This window comes from Wallemia mellicola (genome assembly GCF_000263375.1).
Source record: "Wallemia mellicola CBS 633.66 unplaced genomic scaffold WALSEscaffold_5, whole genome shotgun sequence".
In the NCBI taxonomy this organism is placed as follows: domain Eukaryota; kingdom Fungi; phylum Basidiomycota; class Wallemiomycetes; order Wallemiales; family Wallemiaceae; genus Wallemia; species Wallemia mellicola.
This window is the reverse complement of record NW_006531962.1, coordinates 303039-321514: the sequence shown is the minus strand read 5'-3', so window position 1 is coordinate 321514 and position 18476 is coordinate 303039. Positions and strand designations below refer to the sequence as shown.

The window sequence follows — 18476 nt, the reverse complement described above, 5'->3', positions numbered from 1 at the left end:
GCAGGTCGCTTGAATGGATAGAAGTAGAGGATTTCAAATCCTACAAAGGTAGACATAGAATTGGACCATTCAGCCCATTTACTAGCATTATCGGTTCAAACGGCGGTGTAAGGAGTTATCAGCTATAAATACTCTCTTAACGCGTTTCACAGGGTAAATCAAACCTCATGGATGCTATTTCTTTCGTTCTGGGCGTGAAATCTGCTCATCTTCGCGGTTCGAACATTAGAGACCTTATCTACCGCGGCAGGAGAGTCGGATTAGAAAATGACGCTCCTATAGAGCAAACCCAGGAAGGTGATCATGACTACTACTCAGCTCAGAAAGCCTCCGTTTTGGCTCTTTACAAGAACGCTTCTGGACGCCAGTTTAGGTTTGAGAGAACGTAAGTGGCTTCGCGAGACGCGGTCGTATAGCTCAAGCAATGATAGCATTACACTCTCGGGCTCTTCTGAATACAGATTAGACGGTAAAGCGATAACATTCGCGGATTATAACAAAGCACTTGCAAATGAGAACATTCTTGTCAAAACCAAGAACTTCCTCGTTTTTCAGGTAGGTTACCACTTAGGTTACGATAGTTCTTAACCCAGGACAGGGAGATGTCGAAGCTGTCGCTACTCAGTCGCCATCACAACTTTCCAAGCTTATTGATCAGATATCAGGATCGATAGAGCACAAAGAGCGTTATGATGAGACAAAAAACGCCCAAGAGCGAGCGAATGATACTTCCGTAGGACAAGGTTTGAAAAGACGCGTTCTAAATGGTGAAATCAAACAATTTAAAGAGCAAACAAGTGAATTGAAGCGTTTTGAAGACATGAAGGACAGAAAGGTAGGTTATATGTTCTCATTTCCTTTTTTCTGACTTGGTATTTTAAGGAAAACATGATTATGCGCTTATTATTGATGAAGTTATACCACATAGAGACCCAGATTCAGTCAAATACCGAAGCTATCTCATCAAAGAGAGAGTTTTTACAGCAACTAAGTGAAGATCAGGTGAGTCAGTATGTCATGAACGTTTTAAATCGCTTAGAAATCAAGGATAACGCCAAACGGGAGTTAAAAAAGGCTACAAAGGCAAAGGCAGAGAGTCACAACAATACTATCAAGACCGAAAATGCAATAAAATCAAGTCAACGTGAGATAGATGAAAAGGTGAGGCGATATCAACGTGGTGAGCATTTCTGATGGTATTTTTAGGCACCTGCTATTGTTACCCTCGATGCCCGTATCAACCACGCTCAAATCAAGCTTAAAACTTCAGAAGGGAATGCTGTACGTCTCCAAGCTGAGGTGTCTGAGTTAGAAGAGCGTGTCGATAGATACAAGAAGGATGTTGAAAAGATTGAAAAGGCCGCTGAGCGTGCACAATGTAGGTTTTTTCAACCAATTACAAAGTTTCTAACATCACTTCCAGCTGAAGCCAGGAAGCTTACTGAGTCGCGTGGCGTCAAGCTGTCAGACGAAGATCTCGATGAATATCGTCAACTGTGAGTATTAAATATACTGTAATTTTGCTGACAATTTGTTATCTAGTAAAACAGTAGCTATTTCACTTGTTCCAGATGCACGTAAAGAGCTTGAAAAGTTGAAACGTGAAGAGAAGACATCCAAATCGACCTTAAACGCCTCAAGATCACGTCTCACTGAGGCAGAAGCAAAGCATGAGAAGCTGCAGCTCGATGAACGTAGAGCTATTGCCAACGTCGAAGACGTAAGTTAATCATTTCGATTGTCTTTTTACTAATATGGCACAGACAAAAGATGCTTTCCAAGCTGCTGAGAGAGGTCTTCAGGATTCCAGACAGAAACACGACAATATGCTTACAACACGGAACAAGATAAAGTTTGTGATTTCTTTGGTAGATGTCGAAAGCTAATACACCAACAGTCAACTCGAAGCTGAAAAGAATGAGAAACTTCAAGCTCTACTCGGTCAATTATCAAGCGCCAGTCATGATATCCGTCAGACGGAGCGTGACAACAAGTTCAAAGATGTTTTGATGACGCTAAAGAGAATGTTTCCGGGTGTTAGAGGCAAACTGGTCGATTTGTGTCAGCCAACACAGTCAAAATACTCGACAGCTGTAGTTACAGCTTTGGGACGAAACGTTGAATCAATCGTTGTCGATGATGAAGCAACGGCTATACAATGTATCGATTATATGAAGGCACAAAGAGTAGGAAGTGCAACCTACTTACCACTTGATTCTTTACAAGTTAAGCCAATTCAAGAACGTTTGAGGACAATTTCATCAGGTGCGAGGTTAACAGTTGATGTCTTAAAATATGACAGTATCTATGAGAAAGCAATCCAGTTTGCAGCTGGAAACTCCTTAGTTTGTGACAATATGAATATTGCAAGGGATGTCGTTTATGATAAACAACAAGATGTCAAAGCTGTTACTCTCGATGGTACAATCATACACAGATCTGGTTTAATCACTGGTGGTCAAGGTGCTAGAGACACAGGAAGACGTTTCGATCAAGCGCAATATGATCAAATGATGCGTAGAAGAGACGAGCTTGTCATTCAACTCAAAGCGCTTAGGGCTAGACGTCCTCAAGCGAAGCAAGATGAAGAGCTTGTTGAGAAAGTGAAGAAATGCGAAAATGAGCAAAACATAGCAAAAGATAGCTACGATGGTGCAGTTAGTCGACTTCAAGGTATATCCAAAGAGTTGGCGGCGACGGAGAGTGATCATGGAGCCAAATCTAGGGAATTTGAAGAGGTAATGGCTTCCTATGACAAGCTTAAGCATCAATTGGATAATGTAATTGACACTATTAACGAAGCTGAGGATGGGGTATTTGCCAGCTTCTGTGATAAACTTGATATTGAAAATATACGCGAGTATGAAGATCGTGAAGGACGCGTCGCGGCTGCTGAGAGCGAAGCCAGGGTTAAGTTTGAAACACAGATAGCTAAACTCAATAATCTACTTCGATTTGAGCAGGAACAGCTCAGAACTTCGGGATTGCGTCTCGAGCGCCTCCAAAATAGGCTCGAAACCGATAGACAAAACCTCGATTTATTGGAAAGTGAAAGAGGAGAACTTCATCAGTCTATCGATGTGATCAAAGCTAAGATTGATGAATACGACTCTCTCTTGAAGGACCTGAGGGAAACTGAACAAAATAGTGCCGAGAATGTCGATCAAGTTAGAAGGGTATCTCAAAAAGCAGAGCGTGAATATGACGGAGCTTTGAAGGACATCGCAAACGATGTAAGAACTTGCTTTCTGCGATATGAAAAAGCTAATTTATTTCTCAGAATGATAATATTAGGATGTTTGCTAGTGAACGTTTCTCTATTTACAGGAAATGCAAAGTCGATGAATTACCTCTGGCTCTCGTAGCTGGTAGCTTGGAAGATGTCCCAATTGACGCAGATTTGAGGGAAATTGAGCCGATGGATGTTGACAATGAGGAGGATTCGACTCAGCGTGCTGTCCAAATTGATGACTATGGCATTGAAGTCAACTTTGATGAAGTGGAGGATGAGGATGAGTTGGTAAGTGATATTTTTTCGCGTGTGACCGTTTAACTTATATCAAACAACAGACTGAAGAAGCTGAACTAAGATATCAACAAGAAATTGAGACTATTGGTTTAGAAATTGAGAGGATGGCGCCGAACCTTAAAGCTAGTGATCGGTAAGCATTCTTTATCCAGAAATGCTTAATTAACAACAACAGTCTGAATGATATGAAGAATAAGTTGAATGACACGGAGAAAGAGTTCGAACGCGCTCGCAAAGAGACCAAACAAGCAAGGGATACCTTCCAAGATACCAAGGCGTTACGTCAAGAGCTATTCATGAACGCCTTCAATCATATTAGTAATAGTATTGATTCGGTATACAAAGAATTGACGACCTCACGTGCCAATCCTACGGGAGGTACAGCTTACTTATCTCTCGAAGATGAGGATGAACCATATAACGCTGGCATAAAATATCATGCAATGCCACCAGGTAAACCATTTAGAGACATGTTTCAACTTTCAGGTGGAGAGAAAACAATGGCTGCAATGGCACTTCTGTTTGCCATACAAACTTACAAACCATCGCCGTTTTTCGTACTTGATGAAGTCGATTCGGCACTCGACAATCAAAACGCAGCGCAGATTGCTAAGTATCTCAGAAATCACTTGAATGATTCTCAATATCTGTTTATTACTCACTCGTCAAGAGTGTTTGAACGCGCTGATGCCTTAGTTGGTGTGTTCAGAAATGGTGATATTAACTCAAGTCAGGTCCTCACTCTTGACCTTACGCAGTATGATGAGTAGTAATTGTAGTTGTAAATTTAGCTTTCTACTAGTTTATTTAATACCTGTATATTGCATGTCATTTTTCTTTTTCTGTTGCTCTTCTGAAGCTATGTGTGATAGACAAAAAGAAGTTTCACTTGTGTAGACAAGAGTTAGAGACACCTCAAGAAACAAAAGTCGTTGCATTAACTTTGAGTTCCTCTTATGTGCTTATAAGCAGTATTTCACTTTGAATTTATCATGCACTTCTCTCCCTATACGTGTTTTATATTGGTACTATTAGACTGTGGTCAAATCAATTCTGGATATACACTTAAAATATAATAAACATGATATTGGCGTTACACGTATCACTTTTAATTACCTGTACCTAAGTACTGTATTCTAGTCACTATCCATGGAATCTTGCTGCAGGGATGAGGTACTTATGTAAGCAACTGGTACTGATCAATTGTCTATATCTATTGAATTGGATGTTGATCTGTCTCGATATTTAATTGCTTTTGAATCGGACAGATCATCCTTCATTGATGGCTTCATATGAGATATCGATACTTTTTTGTTATTTACTGCTATTGAAGTGGATTGTCGCAGTATTCGAATGGTTTTAGATCAGATGCCATCTGTTCTTGGATGACAACTGTCGGTGATGCTTCGATCTGATTAGAAATTTCAATCATGTCAGTAATATCTGCTGTATTAAGCAATTGCACTGGTAATTATTTCCCTTGGTAAGGCATTTTGCCGCTAAATCGGACTTCCCTTATATAAGACATTTCTATTTTGTTAGATACTTCTGCTGTTTGAAGTACATTGATATGATTAGATACATCGACTGAGTCATTAACTTCTATTGAATTGGCGGGTACTTCGAAGTAGAAGCTACAATATGGTCTTACCTACACTTGTTTTACTTTGCCAATTGAAATGCCACAAAAGTCTCCTGAAATAAGAACTCTCTCAAAATGTGTGACAGGGAACTTTAGGTTATGATAGTTATCTGTCACACTATTAGTTAAGGGATGCTTGAACGGCCAGTACTGTATGTCGTCAGTTTCGATATCAGTTTTGCAGTTACACACGATCCCAGTTTGAGACGCTTCCAGAGTGTGTACTAAACAGAGCCTTGAGAAGGTTAGGAGTTCCTGCTAGTATCTCGACGTGTGCGATTCCATTATCTCCATTTCGTTGCTAACGTATTCAGCCTCACGTACGACGATGGGGTCTAACTTCTGTATTCTGCTGGGCCTTCCTAGTTCGAATATCTATGGAATTGTAGAACTTCTTGTTGGTTGACGACGTTTTGACTGATCTCCGTCTGGTTGTCATAATCTCAGGTTTATTGGCAGCTACGTCTTTACATTTCGCTACTGTGCTCAAACAGAGCCATTTCATTCCCGTAGACGAAATCCAACTGCCTATTAAACATTTAGCTGACTTTCTTATTCATTATGATCAGTATACTCAGGAGTATTATAGCAAAAAGACGTAATATAAGTCGAAATTGTTAATATAGTTTATATTCCGCTATTACACTACCCTAGCACTTTATGCATGCTTAACACATTGTCTTCTCTTTAAGAATGAGATAGAAGCAAGAGCAGATCTTGCGTTATTAAAATACTACTCTTTCTGAGTATAAAAATATTTTTCTCAACTACCTCCTCGTCTGTTTGTCTTCTCTTCCGCTTGATAAGAAGCCTCGATGAAGAGTAATTTTACGGTAAGTCTTAAATATGGTTATATTCAGATAGAACTAAATTATATAAGTTCTCTAACCTCTGTGGAACGGTATATAGACAAGGAAATGTCGTATTCACCCAGGATGGCAACTCAGTCTTGAGTCCAGTAGGAAACAGAGTATCCAGCTTCGATTTGGTGAAGTGAGCACACGCTGTCTTCTACAACAAACCGCTAACAACTCTTAGCAACCAATCGTTCACTTACCCATGCGAGAATAGGAAAAATATCGCGAGAATAGCTCTCAGTCCTGATGGAAGAATTCTCGTCACTGTAGATGATGGTGAGCTTACTACACAGCTAACTATCTCACGCTAACATACTATTAGACGGTAGAGCACTCCTCATTAACGCAAAACGTCGTACTGTACTTCACCATCACAACTTCAAAAATCCAGTAAACGATATAAAGTTCTCTCCAAGTGGGAAGTTCCTCGCTGTCACTCACGGTAATCACGTACAAGTATGGAAGACACCTTCATTCTTAATTAGAGAGTTCGCACCAATGGAGTTATATAGAACATACACAGGACACTTTGACTCTATTACGTCTATCACTTGGTCACAATGCTCTAGATACTTCGTCACTTGCAGTCACGATATGACTGCTCGTCTCTTCACTTTAGACCCTCTGCCTGGCTTTAGACCAAAGACATTAAGTGGACATAAGGATAGAGTTATTGACGCCTATTTCTCGAAGGATAGCAAGTCTATTTACACAGTATCTAGAGATGGTGCTGTCTTTGTTTGGACTGCAAAGGAAAGCGAAGAAGACTCTGACAGTGACGAAGATAGTGACAGTAGTAGCAGCAGTAGCGACAGTAGCATGGATGAGGATAGACAGATTGCTGACACTAGATGGGGTGTCTCGGCTAGACATTACTTCAACATGCCTGGTACAAGAGTTGTTTGCTCAACATTCCACCAAAATAGCTCCCTCTTGATCGTCGGTTTCAACACTGGTGTATTCGGTTTATGGGAATTACCGTCATTCACAAACTTACACACCTTGTCTATCTCACAAGAGAAGGTCACTTCTGTAGATATCAATCCTTCCGGTGAATGGCTCGCGTTTGGTGCTAGAAAATTAGGACAATTGCTCGTTTGGGAATGGCAATCAGAGAGCTATGTTCTCAAACAACAAGGTCACTTTTCAGATATGAATGCGGTAGCCTATGCACCTGATGGTCAATTAGTCGCAACTGGTGGTGATGACGGAAAAGTCAAATTGTGGAATTTGTCATCCGGTTTTTGTACCGTTACGTTTAGCGATCATACTTCTGCAATCTCACAAGTAGAGTTTGCGAAACAGGGTAGAATCCTCTTTTCTGCTTCATTAGATGGTACGGTGAGAGCATACGATCTTATCCGTTATAGAAACTTCAAAACATTCACATCACCAACACCAACTCAATTCAGTTCAATGACAGTTGATGACTCCGGAGAGGTCCTTGCTGCAGGTTCTATCGACTCATTTGAGATCTTCCTATGGTCTGTGCAAACTGGTAAACTTATGGATGTTATGTCAGGACACCAAGGCCCAGTCTCTGGATTATCATTCGGACCAGGCGGTGCCCAATTAGCCTCATCTTCATGGGATAGAACTATTAGAGTATGGGATATATTCAGAAGAGCGAGAACGGTTGATCCATATTCACTCAACTCTGATGCCTTGACTGTAACTTTCAGACCAGACGGTAAGGAGTTGGCTGCGTCTACACTTGATGGTCAAATACAATTCTGGTCATTGGAGGACGACAAACAAACAGGTGTTATTGAAGGTCGTAAAGATATCTCCGGAGGTAGAAAACAAGATGACAGGATAACGGCAGCCAATAACTCGTCCGGAAAATGTTTCAACAGTTTGTGTTACACTGCTGATGGCAATTACATTTTAGCAGGTGGTAATAGCAAGTATGTGCTGCTTTATGATGTTAAGGAAGGCGTCTCATTGAAGAAGTTCCAAATTTCAGAGAACTTGTCATTAGATGGAACACAAGAGTTCCTGGACAACAGAATGCAATTAGATGATGGTAGCAACATTCCAACTGGACCAAAAGGTGACGAAAGTGACTTGGAAGATCGCCTTGATGTTTCACTTCCAGGTGCTCAAGGTGGTGATCTGTCTAAGCGCAAGTATAGACCAGAAATCAGAACAAAATGCGTTAAGGTATCGCCAACTGGACGTACATGGGCGACTGCATCAACTGATGGTTTAATTGTCTACTCTCTTGATGAAAGTGTCTTGTTCGATCCATTTGATTTAGATATCGACTTGACGCCAGAAAGTGTTGCAAAGACAGTCAGCAAAGGCGACTATCTTGTTGCTCTTGTTATGGCGTTCAGATTGAATGATGAAAAATTGGTCGAGATGGTATACACTAGTACACCACCAGCCGAAATCAAATTGATAGTAAAGCAACTCCCGTTGGTATACGTTGATAAACTTGTGATGTTTATTGGTAAACACATGGAGAGAAGTGTTCACTTGGAATTTGATCTCATTTGGGTATCTTCATTGTTGAGTTATCACGGAAGAACATTACGTTCACGTCAAATTGAATTCGCTACCCCATTGAGGAGTGTCCAAAAAGGATTAGTGGATTGGCAGAAGGGTATCACCGCATTGTAAGTTCACCGGTTATATTAGGAGAAGATACTAACAAAGTCTAGATGCGAAGAGAACGAATTCACTATGGAATATTTATTGTCACAACCACTAGAAATAGACGATGCATTGTAAAAACTACTGATTTATTAATTTATATCTACCTTTATCTTAAAAAGTCATCATCACAGTTTGAGATAGTAGAATGTCAAACGATACACTGAATACAAGTTCATATGATATCGATGCAGAGCAAATAAAAAAGCTACACGAGTTAAAGGAGAGGATACCTCAAGATATCAGATCACGTCGTAGAGCCGATGGTGAATTAATGCACGATGATAATGAACTAGTGTGAGTTCGATAACTAATTAATGAATATTTCTAAATATATCGATAGACGCTTTCTACAGGCTCGTAAATGGGATATAGACGCTAGCGAGAAGATGTTCAGGTGGGCGAAAGCTTCTCGGCGACCGCGGGCGCTTATGTAAATTAGGAACTACCTTCAATGGAGGAAAGATTTCAATATAGACGAGCTCAGTGAGTCATTTGAGCTGACTAAAGATGAGAAGGCTGCATTAGACCAGTGAGTGTGTTCATATGCTGTTTGTTTACTAATGAATACAGGTATTATCCTCAGGTAGGTACCCTTATTCTGACTCTATATCGCTTATAGTATGGTAGTTCTTTCACAAGACAGACAAGGTGAGTTCACTCGCAGTTCTGAAACATTTTCTTAGATGAAACATAGCTTGGAAGACCATTATATTACCAACAATTCAATAAACTAGATGCATCGGCCTTGTTTGAGAAGATTACCCCGGAAAGATTTACACTCAATCAGGTCATCTCTAATGAAAGGCTGGTAAAAGATACTTTCAGAGCCTGTTCAAAAGCGCGTGGTCTGCATGTATCACAGACGGTCAACATTATGGACGTTAAAGGTATCGCCTATTATCAATTCTGGAAGATTAGAGGAAGATTTCAGTCCATTATTCAAATTTTGCAAGACAATTACCCTGAATTGAGTGGACCTATTGTTATAATTAACGCTCCTACCGGGTTTAGTACGATTTGGAAGGTTGTCAAAGCTATGATGGATCAAGCAACGGCTTCGAAGGTGTCCATCCACGGTTCAGGTTATAAGGAAGCTTTAAAGGAACTGTCATTTGATGAAAACTTGCCGACCGAGTTTGGCGGTAGCTGCGTTTGCTCACTTCACGCAGATGAAAAGGAATTGTATGAAAATGGCACATCAAAAGACAAACCATCGACTTGTGCAATTAAGGGGCCTAGACCAACACTAGATGAAGTGTCTAATGGCAATTTTGAGAATATAGGAGTCATTAACAAAGATGATGATGCTTCATAGGCATAGATTTAGACTAAATTTCGTTCGCAAGGCTTATACATCGGACTTTTTCCTAGAAAATATTTACAGATTGTCGTTATTATTAGTGATTTGTTCCAATATCATTATGGGCTGCCATTTCCTTTGCTTCTTCTGGCGCGTCTTGGCCTACGTCCTCGATTATAAATTGAATAACTACTAAATTATGGCCAGTTTTTCTATTCCGAAGATAAAATCTAACCGGTTGACCATCCCAGTGCTTAAGTAATCCAATGTTGAGATTTATTTCTGGGAAAGAGAGTGATCTGTTTGCTTTGTTAGCATAACATAGGATTATAATCCAAAACCTACAAAGTTGAGAAATCTATGAATCCTTTTGCAAAATCTAATGCTACTATTTTGTTAGACAGCATTACACCCTTCCTGTTGCTCTCATTGTGAAAATGTCTTCTGCGTGAAGTGGGATTCCCATGCTCAAGCTTGTCATCATCGCTTGTCAAACATTTCACGTCATCCTCTAGTATCATATTGTCTTCCTTAAAAAGCTCGTTTGTGCTCGTGTTGTCAGAGACGTTTAGTCGTTCTACTGTGCTACAAACTGGTGAGAAAGCCCACGGTTTATCCGAGTATAAATCTTCTGATAAGGTAGGATCGAGATATTTTATAAATTTAACTGCTATGCTTGTTCCCCAAGGTAGTCTGTCTCTAATTGGGCGTTCAAATTGATTGCCGAATATGAGATCATCGCAATCAACGTCGTCCTCCTTTATCAAACCACGCAATTGTATAGACCAAGTTACAGAACTATTAGATTCGTGGGTGAAATATCCGTGTGGATTACTATTATCTTTGAGTAAAACAACAGCATTACCAGTGAAATGGGCATTGTCTATATCCACAGGAACACCTTTATCGTAATCTACAACTTTGTAGTCATCCTCTGAATTTCCTGCTAATATTTTAAGTTTGATCGTCATGGCAGTTGTCTAACTAACTTTCTCTCTCCAACATCCACTATGGATAACAATGACATAGCCCCAGCAGTCAGAAGAAGGAGGGTTTTTAGAAGTAAATCTGGTAGAACTTCTAGTCATTTCAATACTAGTGCAACTCGTCCCACTAGTATGCCTTTAGGGCGTAAGCTGGGAGAATCTATGGTGTTTAGTCAAACTGGAGTTCCCATTAAAGCGCGTGAAGAACCAAGTAATCCACTTCCTATTATCCCTTTATCCTTATTATCACTCTCGATGTTGAGTGAGTTCTTATCAGCATCAGTTGCAGCCCCTTTTATATTTGTAATGGTCTCAAAGTTCTCAATTACGCACAATGACGAAAGCCTTGTTGGCTATTACACTGGTATACTAGGTGCGGCTTTCTTCCTCTCTCAATTCGTTACTGCTCTTATGTGGTCCAATATTGCGGACAGATATGGTAGGAGAGTTACTTTATTCGTTAGTTTGTTCGGAAACGCTCTAGCCACTAGTCTGTTCGGTACATGTCAATCTCTCGGTGAAGCAATATGCGTCAGGATGCTTCAGGGTCTTTTTAGTGGTGCAGTCGGTGTATCAAGATCTGCAGTAAAGGATATTACTGATAGTACAAATGAAGCAAAAGCATATGCTATCCTTTCATTCAGTTGGGGTGCTGGCTCGATCTTTGGTCCTATAATTGGTGGTATTTTCGAGAGTCCCACTGTTAGATATCCGGGTTTGTTCCCAGCTGATAAGCATCCTTTCTTCGACAAATACCCTTACGCATTACCATGTTTTGTCGCAGCTAGTGTCTTGCTCTTCGGTAGTAGTCTCACAGCACTCGTCAACAGAGATGGTGGATCGCTCTTCAATTCAATTAGTTTACCTGATAATTCAACGACTATAAAGGAGAGAATTGTTACCTTCTTTAAGTCATTCAAGAGTGGTCAGTTGAATGAAGAAACTCCAATTTCACCGCTTCAAGATATTCATTCCAGATACCCATCTTACATTGAAAGCGATGGGCAAGCCGAATCATTGAGACAGCCACAACCTAAGCAAAGTCGCTCATTTGCACAAAGATTGCTCCTAGCACAGGAAGAGAATGTCGTGTCTATCACTGATTTATGGGTTCAATCAGCTTTAACGAGAGAAGTAGAAAGATACAATCACGAAGAAGAAGCTGAAGATATTGCAATAGAAGAGGAAGGTGATCAAAGTGGTTTAGGATCACCTAATCCAAGCGGTTTTGCATCTCATTATGAAGACGATGATGATGATCATTTGGACAATAACACTATCGATTTAACCAACCCATCTGAGAGGGATGTCGAGGAATTATCTAGTAGCGCTTCTATCAGACCATCGGCTTCTACGGGTTTCAGAAATAGTTTCAGAAGGAACAGCGCAGGTCTTGGTTTTAGTAGACCTAGTTCGCTTGTTGATAGAGGCGATAGATTAGGTGAAGAAAACCTTGCAAAATTGGGATCAGTTCCACGTATACACCAGCTGGGTATGACTGCAGCCAGACCAAAATCTATCCTTGACAATGTTGGTCTTTCGTCTCAGAAAAGTTGGATTGGTTTGGATGAACAATTTGATGATCTTGAAGGTGGTAGTAGTAGATTAGGAGCTATACCAGAACAAAATCAACCAGCGATCATCGAAGAAAAACCAGTTGAGATGACACTAATGATCAAACTTATACTTTTCCAGTACTCATTCTTAGCATTGCATAATACAACATTCGATCAATTATTCACCACATTTCTTTTAACAGATTATACCAGTGGTGGATTATCATTGACACCTTCACACTTCTCGACACTTATAGCTATGATGGCTGGAATCAACATCTTCTATCAATTCTATTTATATGGAAAGATAGGACCACCTAATGGTCAGCTGACGCATTTGCAAATGTTTAGAATAGCTTCACTGATTTACATTATGACCTATGGAGCTGTACCTTTTGTCAGGAAGTTGGCACGACCAGAGTCTGAATCTGATTTGCTAGTCATGTCAGGACTGGCTATTTTGACTGCAATTAGATATGCAGCGACAACGGCAGCATATACAAGTATTACTATATTAATCAATGTGATGTCACCACCTTCAATATCTGGATTAACCAACAGTTACGGACAATCGGCAGTTAGCTTATCACGATTCCTAGGGCCAATATTTGGAGGATACCTATGGAAGACGTTTCTAACTGGAGACATTGATGGATATAGATATGCATTCTGGTTAGTTAGCGTAATGGCTGTCATAGTGAGTTTTATAGACTAATTATACAATTATTAAGAGAATACAGGCATTCCTACAATCATTTTTAGTTAGATAAGGAACTTGTAGTTAATTTAATTTATATAACTTCTCTTTAAATTACGATCATGGCATCAATGTGAGATTAAGAGAAATCTAGCGATAGTTAAGTTAATGAACTATCAGGGATTTAGATATGAGTTTAGACGATATCGTCAAGAAAAAGAAAACTTCTGGAGCTGGCTTCAAACGTCGTGGTTCAGCTAAACCTCGCGGTGGATTCAGAAAGCAGCACGGACATTCCAAACCAGCTGAATACGTAAGCGAATCCATCAAGTAGCTATATATAATAATGATAAATATCAGCGCTCTTCTACTTCATTCTCTAAAAGACCTACAACGAATAGACCACGAGAACCACGCCAGCCACCAGCTGGAGAAAGGGAGAATCAAATTAAGATGACAAACGTTCATTACGAAATCAGTGAAGAAATGCTTGGTGTTAGTAGTCTCGTTATACTCATATCAGATCTTTTTGGCTTACAAGAACGTGATTAGAATATATTCAACGGTTATCAAGTCACAAAGTTGCGTATTAGGTATGATAAGAGTGGTAGAAGTACCGGAGAAGCTATCGTCGCCTTTGAGAGTTCAGAAGACGCAGATAGAGCGATTGAAGAGTTCAATGGCAAGACAGCTAAGGGTTGGTTTACTTTCTTAGTCAAGCTCTATTATAACCCTTTATTTAGATCAGATTATTAACGTAGAGCCATATGGATACTTCACTGTTGACCCACCTTCACATGCTGGTGCTTCAAGTGGAGACAATGCAGGTTCATTGTTAAGTAGATTAGGTAGTAAAGTAAATCCAGGGCCTGTTCCAACTGGACCAAGGTAGGTGTATGATCACATTTCGGATTATCCTCTAAAGATCACTCCTCCAATAGAGCTCAGATATCAAGGCGTTCAGTTAAGCAATCCAAGCCAAAGAAAGCAGGTTTTAATAAACCAAAGCCAGCTCCTAAAGATGCAGATTCCCTGGACAAAGTGAGTTTATGATGCTGTGTGAGGAGGGTAACTAATCCAGATACTAGGAATTAGATGAATTTATGAAGAAACCAACAGAGAATGATAATACAGAAGATACAGAAATGTCATAAATAAACGTTTTGTAATTTATTTTAGTCTTGCTCCTCGTCGATCACCATAAGATAGATACATGAATGACACTCCCAGCTTCATTAGAGTTCAGTAAATCAGTATGGTGGGTGTGCTATAGTAGTAATATATCTATACTTATTTGAGTTTAAGGTCTAGCACCATACGCAGAGTAGTCTTCTTCTCTATTTGGGCAGCAGTTATCGTTCTATACGGAGACAAAGAAATAATGTCTGGCGTATGTAAAGCGTCAAAAAGCCTAACAATGATGGTATCAATTGGTTGGTTTAGCAATTATATACTTGCCCCTTTGCTAATAGTCACACAGTGATTGGATTACTAGTATCAATGCGAGCATCCTCTTCAATACAACGGTATCTATAGAAATATCTAGCATTCAATCACTCTAACTCTATCAATAGGTGGCAAGACGGTAGAAATCTTTGGTCTAATATCCAATCAAGCACGCGATCTTTCCTTAGATTATCGTCCTCTATATTTGATAGAAATAGCGATACTGCATATGATAATACAATAGAAGAATTTATAGGATTGATATTATCCTTTCCAGTAGCATTGAAGTGGGTTCATCATTCTCCAAGTTGGCACTTTAACATAGACTTTATAGATATCATCTCAGAAACAAAGAATTTAGAGGTTTAGAAGAGCACGATCTTAGAGTACTCTTGCCTAGGGGATACTTAGCTAGTTTGAAGAAGTCCTTCCCAACGAGAGTCCACTTTGAAGCGTCACCTTCACCGCAGCCGCCTTCTCGATCTTCTTCCTTAGCTAGCCATCGCGAGAAAGACAAAGAGTTTAAGACACCTACTGTTGTTAGAAACGTCAATTTCATGGATTTGGATCCATTGAATGACGTAAGAAGAAGACCAAGTTATGAGACGAGCGAATTAGAAAAGCAGCACGAACAGCTTAACATTAAAGAAAGTGATGAAAACTTGAGTGTACCTCGCTCAGTGCTTAGTAACTCAAGACCAAGTAACATTCCTTTGTCTGTCTTACGTTTATTACAAGTTTATTTGAACGGATTTTACAATAACCGACCAGAAAGAAGAAATGATAACATGAAAACGCATATTGACACTCCATTATTTGTCAATATGATTGGATATTTGAAAGAATTGACCGATTTGATGACACAGGCTGAGAAAATCAGAGATAGTGGGTTTACGACTAGACTTGTATCTCATCTAATACTCACTCACAGCCCCAATCCCTCTAATTTTAAGCATACATCTCAATCAAGTACTTGCACTTTATTTATTGGCAATTCCACCACAGTTGGTTAGTAGCTTAGGCTGGATGTCTATACCGATAACTGGCTTAGTTACATTTTTCTTCTGTGGTATTGATGCTATATCATCAGAATGTGAGTTCTTTTATTTACTTGTTTACTGTCACTGAAACAGATACGTCACAGTAAGCGAACCATTTGGAAGCGATTTAAATGATCTTCCAATAGATAAATACTGCTTGGATATTATAAAAGAAGCACAAGACATTGGTGGTTACGCTAGTTCAGTATCTCGGAACGCACTTGGTGACGGACTAGCGAACAAACCAAGCTCTAGCTTTAAACCAACACCCGTAAGGGGTTCAGATTGGAAGCCCTCTTGCTTTGTATTTTAATTTTATATTTTTATCTCTGAGTTATATCTTGTTAGTTGACATCGACCAGCTCAATTGAAATATAAGAGATGCAAGTCGTAGAAGACGTAGAAGAGAGAGATGGTGAGAGATATAACGATAAACTTGTATTATATTTAACATTTTATAGGTATCAGACTCAGTTGGAACGTCTGGCCGTCATCACGTATTGAAGCTACAAGAACAGTAGTTCCAATATCAGCCTTATACGTACCATTCAAGGAGAGAGAAGACCTCCCACCTGTTTTATATGAGCCAGTCACTTGCAAAGCTTGTAGATCTATTCTCAATCCTTATTGGTGCGTTTTTAGTTAGACCGATCAACAACAGCTTACAGCACATCACAGCCAAATTGACGTTAGAGGTAAATTATGGATTTGTCCATTTTGTTTATCAAGAAACGCTTTCCCACCTCACTACAAAGATATCAGCAATACAAATTTACCTGCAGAGTTGTTGCCAAAGTATACCACGATTGAGTACACACTATCTAGACCAGTACAAGTACCACCAATTTTCTTATTTGTCGTCGATACTTGCTTAGAACCAGAAGATTTCGAAGCGCTTAAGGAGACTATAACACTCGGTTTATCACTTCTTCCACCTAATGCTTTAGTCGGTTTGATTACATTTGGTACAATGACACAGGTACATGAGATCGGATTTAATGCTTGTCCAAAGAGTTACGTTTTCAGAGGTACTAAAGATTATTCACCTGGTCAGATCTCAGCCATGTTAGGTATCACTCCTCGTTCTACTACCCTTCCATCACAGCAACAACAAAGACCTGGACAACCTCACGGTGCTGCTAGATTCTTACAGCCTGTACAAGATGCTGAATTCCAATTGACTAGCATCTTGGATAACTTGTCAAGGGACCCTTGGCCCGTCGCATCCGATAAGCGTAGCTTGAGATGTACAGGTGCTGCACTCTCAGTTGCTGTTGGTATACTCGAAAATAGCTTCCCTAACTCTGGTGCAAGAATCATGACATTCGTTGGTGGTCCTGCAACTGAAGGTCCAGGTATGGTCGTATCAAATGAATTAAGAGAACCAATCAGATCACACCACGATATTGAGAGAGATTCAGTTAAGCACTTTAAGAGAGCTACTAGATTCTATGAATCTTTAGCCAAGAGAGCTTCATCTAATGGTCACGTCGTTGACATCTACGCTGGTTGTCTTGACCAAATTGGATTGTTGGAGATGAAGTCCTTATCTAATCTTACAAATGGTGCTCTAGTACTCAGTGATTCTTTCGCTACTTCGATCTTCAAGCAATCATTCCAAAGATTATTCGAAAAGGATGAATTTGGTAATCTCAAAATGGGCTTCAATGCCACAATGGATGTTCAAACTAGTAAGGAGTTGAAGGTTTCTGGTGCAATTGGTCATTTAACGTCTGCACAAAAGAAGTCTGCATGCGTTGGTGAAACTGAAATCGGTGTTGGTCAAACATCAGCTTGGAAGATTGGTTCTATAAATCCAAGAACAACTTTAGGTGTTTACTTTGAAGTTGTTAGCCCATCTGGTCAACCAGTTCAACAAAATTCAAGAGGTTTAATTCAATTTATTACCCACTACCAATCATCTTCAGGTCAATATAAATTAAGAGTTACAACTATTGCAAGAAACTTTGCTGATGCTGGTTCACCTGCAATCGCAGCTTCATTTGATCAAGAAGCTGCAGCAGTTTTGATGGCAAGAATAGCAGTTTTCAAAGCAGAAATTGATGATAGTCCTGATGTTCTTAGATGGTTGGATAGGATGTTAATTAGATTATGTCAAAAATTCGCTGATTATCATAAAGAAGATCCAACTTCATTTAGATTATCAGAAAACTTCGGAATTTATCCTCAATTTATGTTCCACTTACGTAGATCACAATTTTTACAAGTGTTTAACAACTCTCCTGATGAAACTGCATTCTATAGACATATTCTCAATGAAGAAGATGTCAACAATAGTTTAGTTATGATTCAACCAACATTGATGTCATTCAGTTTGGAAGGTCCACCACAACCAGTCCTTCTCGATTCTATTAGTATAAAGAACGATGTTATACTCTTATTGGATACTTTCTTCCACATCTTGATATGGCACGGTGAAACTATCGCACAATGGAGGAAAGCAAACTACCAAGATCAAGAAGGTTATGAAAACTTTAAAGAATTACTTGAACTTCCAATTTCAGACGCACAAGATTTATTAGCTGATAGATTCCCAATACCACGTTACGTCGTTTGTGACCAAGGTGGATCACAAGCTAGATTCTTGCTCTCAAAACTTAACCCATCAACTACTCACATGTCAGGTGGTATCTATGGTTCACAAAATGCAGCTGGACAGGCTATCTTTACAGATGATGTCAGTTTACAAGTATTCATGGAACACTTGAAGAGATTAGCCGTTGGTGCATCAACATCATAAT

At 39.6% G+C, this 18476-nt stretch overlaps 9 protein-coding genes across 9 annotated transcripts; 7 read left to right on the top strand and 2 right to left on the bottom strand.

Annotated features, from left to right (window-relative positions):
* Nucleotides 1-67: 67 nt before the first annotated feature.
* On the top strand, nucleotides 68-4361 carry WALSEDRAFT_59880 (hypothetical protein). The gene is made up of 14 exons (XM_006957269.1): nucleotides 68-107; nucleotides 153-385; nucleotides 432-555; nucleotides 599-835; nucleotides 883-1002; nucleotides 1048-1161; nucleotides 1207-1378; nucleotides 1424-1496; nucleotides 1543-1720; nucleotides 1764-1852; nucleotides 1898-3233; nucleotides 3281-3520; nucleotides 3571-3662; nucleotides 3705-4361. The coding sequence occupies exons 2-14, from the start codon at nucleotides 168-170 to the stop codon at nucleotides 4297-4299; spliced, it is 3588 nt and encodes a 1195-aa protein (XP_006957331.1). The 5' UTR covers nucleotides 68-107; nucleotides 153-167; the 3' UTR covers nucleotides 4300-4361.
* A 931-nt stretch (nucleotides 4362-5292) lies between these two features.
* On the bottom strand, nucleotides 5293-5676 carry WALSEDRAFT_63298 (hypothetical protein; the record flags this gene model as incomplete). The annotated part of the gene is made up of 3 exons (XM_006957268.1): nucleotides 5293-5321; nucleotides 5364-5472; nucleotides 5512-5676. The coding sequence occupies 3 exons, from the start codon at nucleotides 5674-5676 to the stop codon at nucleotides 5293-5295; spliced, it is 303 nt and encodes a 100-aa protein (XP_006957330.1).
* Nucleotides 5677-5972: 296 nt separating this feature from the next.
* WALSEDRAFT_36690 (WD40 repeat-like protein) lies at nucleotides 5973-8802 on the top strand. Its single transcript, XM_006957267.1, has 5 exons — nucleotides 5973-6004; nucleotides 6052-6164; nucleotides 6210-6304; nucleotides 6351-8649; nucleotides 8695-8802. The coding sequence occupies exons 1-5, from the start codon at nucleotides 5987-5989 to the stop codon at nucleotides 8762-8764; spliced, it is 2595 nt and encodes an 864-aa protein (XP_006957329.1). The 5' UTR covers nucleotides 5973-5986; the 3' UTR covers nucleotides 8765-8802.
* A 50-nt stretch (nucleotides 8803-8852) lies between these two features.
* WALSEDRAFT_59878 (CRAL/TRIO domain-containing protein) lies at nucleotides 8853-10954 on the top strand. The gene is made up of 7 exons (XM_006957266.1): nucleotides 8853-8983; nucleotides 9030-9083; nucleotides 9129-9218; nucleotides 9260-9272; nucleotides 9317-9337; nucleotides 9384-10288; nucleotides 10335-10954. The coding sequence occupies exons 1-6, from the start codon at nucleotides 8961-8963 to the stop codon at nucleotides 10002-10004; spliced, it is 822 nt and encodes a 273-aa protein (XP_006957328.1). The 5' UTR covers nucleotides 8853-8960; the 3' UTR covers nucleotides 10005-10288; nucleotides 10335-10954.
* WALSEDRAFT_68105 (DUF1769-domain-containing protein) lies at nucleotides 9083-10960 on the bottom strand (the record flags this gene model as incomplete). The annotated part of the gene is made up of 3 exons (XM_006957265.1): nucleotides 9083-9337; nucleotides 9384-10288; nucleotides 10335-10960. 2 exons carry the CDS (start codon nucleotides 10958-10960, stop codon nucleotides 10087-10089), a joined length of 828 nt encoding a protein of 275 aa, XP_006957327.1. The 3' UTR covers nucleotides 9083-9337; nucleotides 9384-10086.
* A 47-nt stretch (nucleotides 10961-11007) lies between these two features.
* Nucleotides 11008-13342, top strand: WALSEDRAFT_59877 (major facilitator superfamily MFS-1). The gene is made up of 2 exons (XM_006957264.1): nucleotides 11008-13228; nucleotides 13272-13342. Exons 1-2 carry the CDS (start codon nucleotides 11108-11110, stop codon nucleotides 13299-13301), a joined length of 2151 nt encoding a protein of 716 aa, XP_006957326.1. The 5' UTR covers nucleotides 11008-11107; the 3' UTR covers nucleotides 13302-13342.
* A 56-nt stretch (nucleotides 13343-13398) lies between these two features.
* WALSEDRAFT_59875 (hypothetical protein) lies at nucleotides 13399-14459 on the top strand. Its single transcript, XM_006957263.1, has 6 exons — nucleotides 13399-13541; nucleotides 13589-13723; nucleotides 13781-13925; nucleotides 13972-14116; nucleotides 14170-14269; nucleotides 14317-14459. Exons 1-6 carry the CDS (start codon nucleotides 13419-13421, stop codon nucleotides 14380-14382), a joined length of 714 nt encoding a protein of 237 aa, XP_006957325.1. The 5' UTR covers nucleotides 13399-13418; the 3' UTR covers nucleotides 14383-14459.
* On the top strand, nucleotides 14419-16040 carry WALSEDRAFT_68102 (UPF0187-domain-containing protein). The gene is made up of 7 exons (XM_006957262.1): nucleotides 14419-14486; nucleotides 14534-14661; nucleotides 14709-14754; nucleotides 14803-14961; nucleotides 15009-15559; nucleotides 15606-15767; nucleotides 15819-16040. The coding sequence occupies exons 1-7, from the start codon at nucleotides 14446-14448 to the stop codon at nucleotides 16025-16027; spliced, it is 1296 nt and encodes a 431-aa protein (XP_006957324.1). The 5' UTR covers nucleotides 14419-14445; the 3' UTR covers nucleotides 16028-16040.
* A 55-nt stretch (nucleotides 16041-16095) lies between these two features.
* On the top strand, nucleotides 16096-18475 carry WALSEDRAFT_63291 (copii coat protein; the record flags this gene model as incomplete). Its single annotated transcript, XM_006957261.1, has 3 exons — nucleotides 16096-16129; nucleotides 16176-16344; nucleotides 16393-18475. The coding sequence occupies 3 exons, from the start codon at nucleotides 16096-16098 to the stop codon at nucleotides 18473-18475; spliced, it is 2286 nt and encodes a 761-aa protein (XP_006957323.1).
* Nucleotide 18476: the final 1 nt, after the last annotated feature.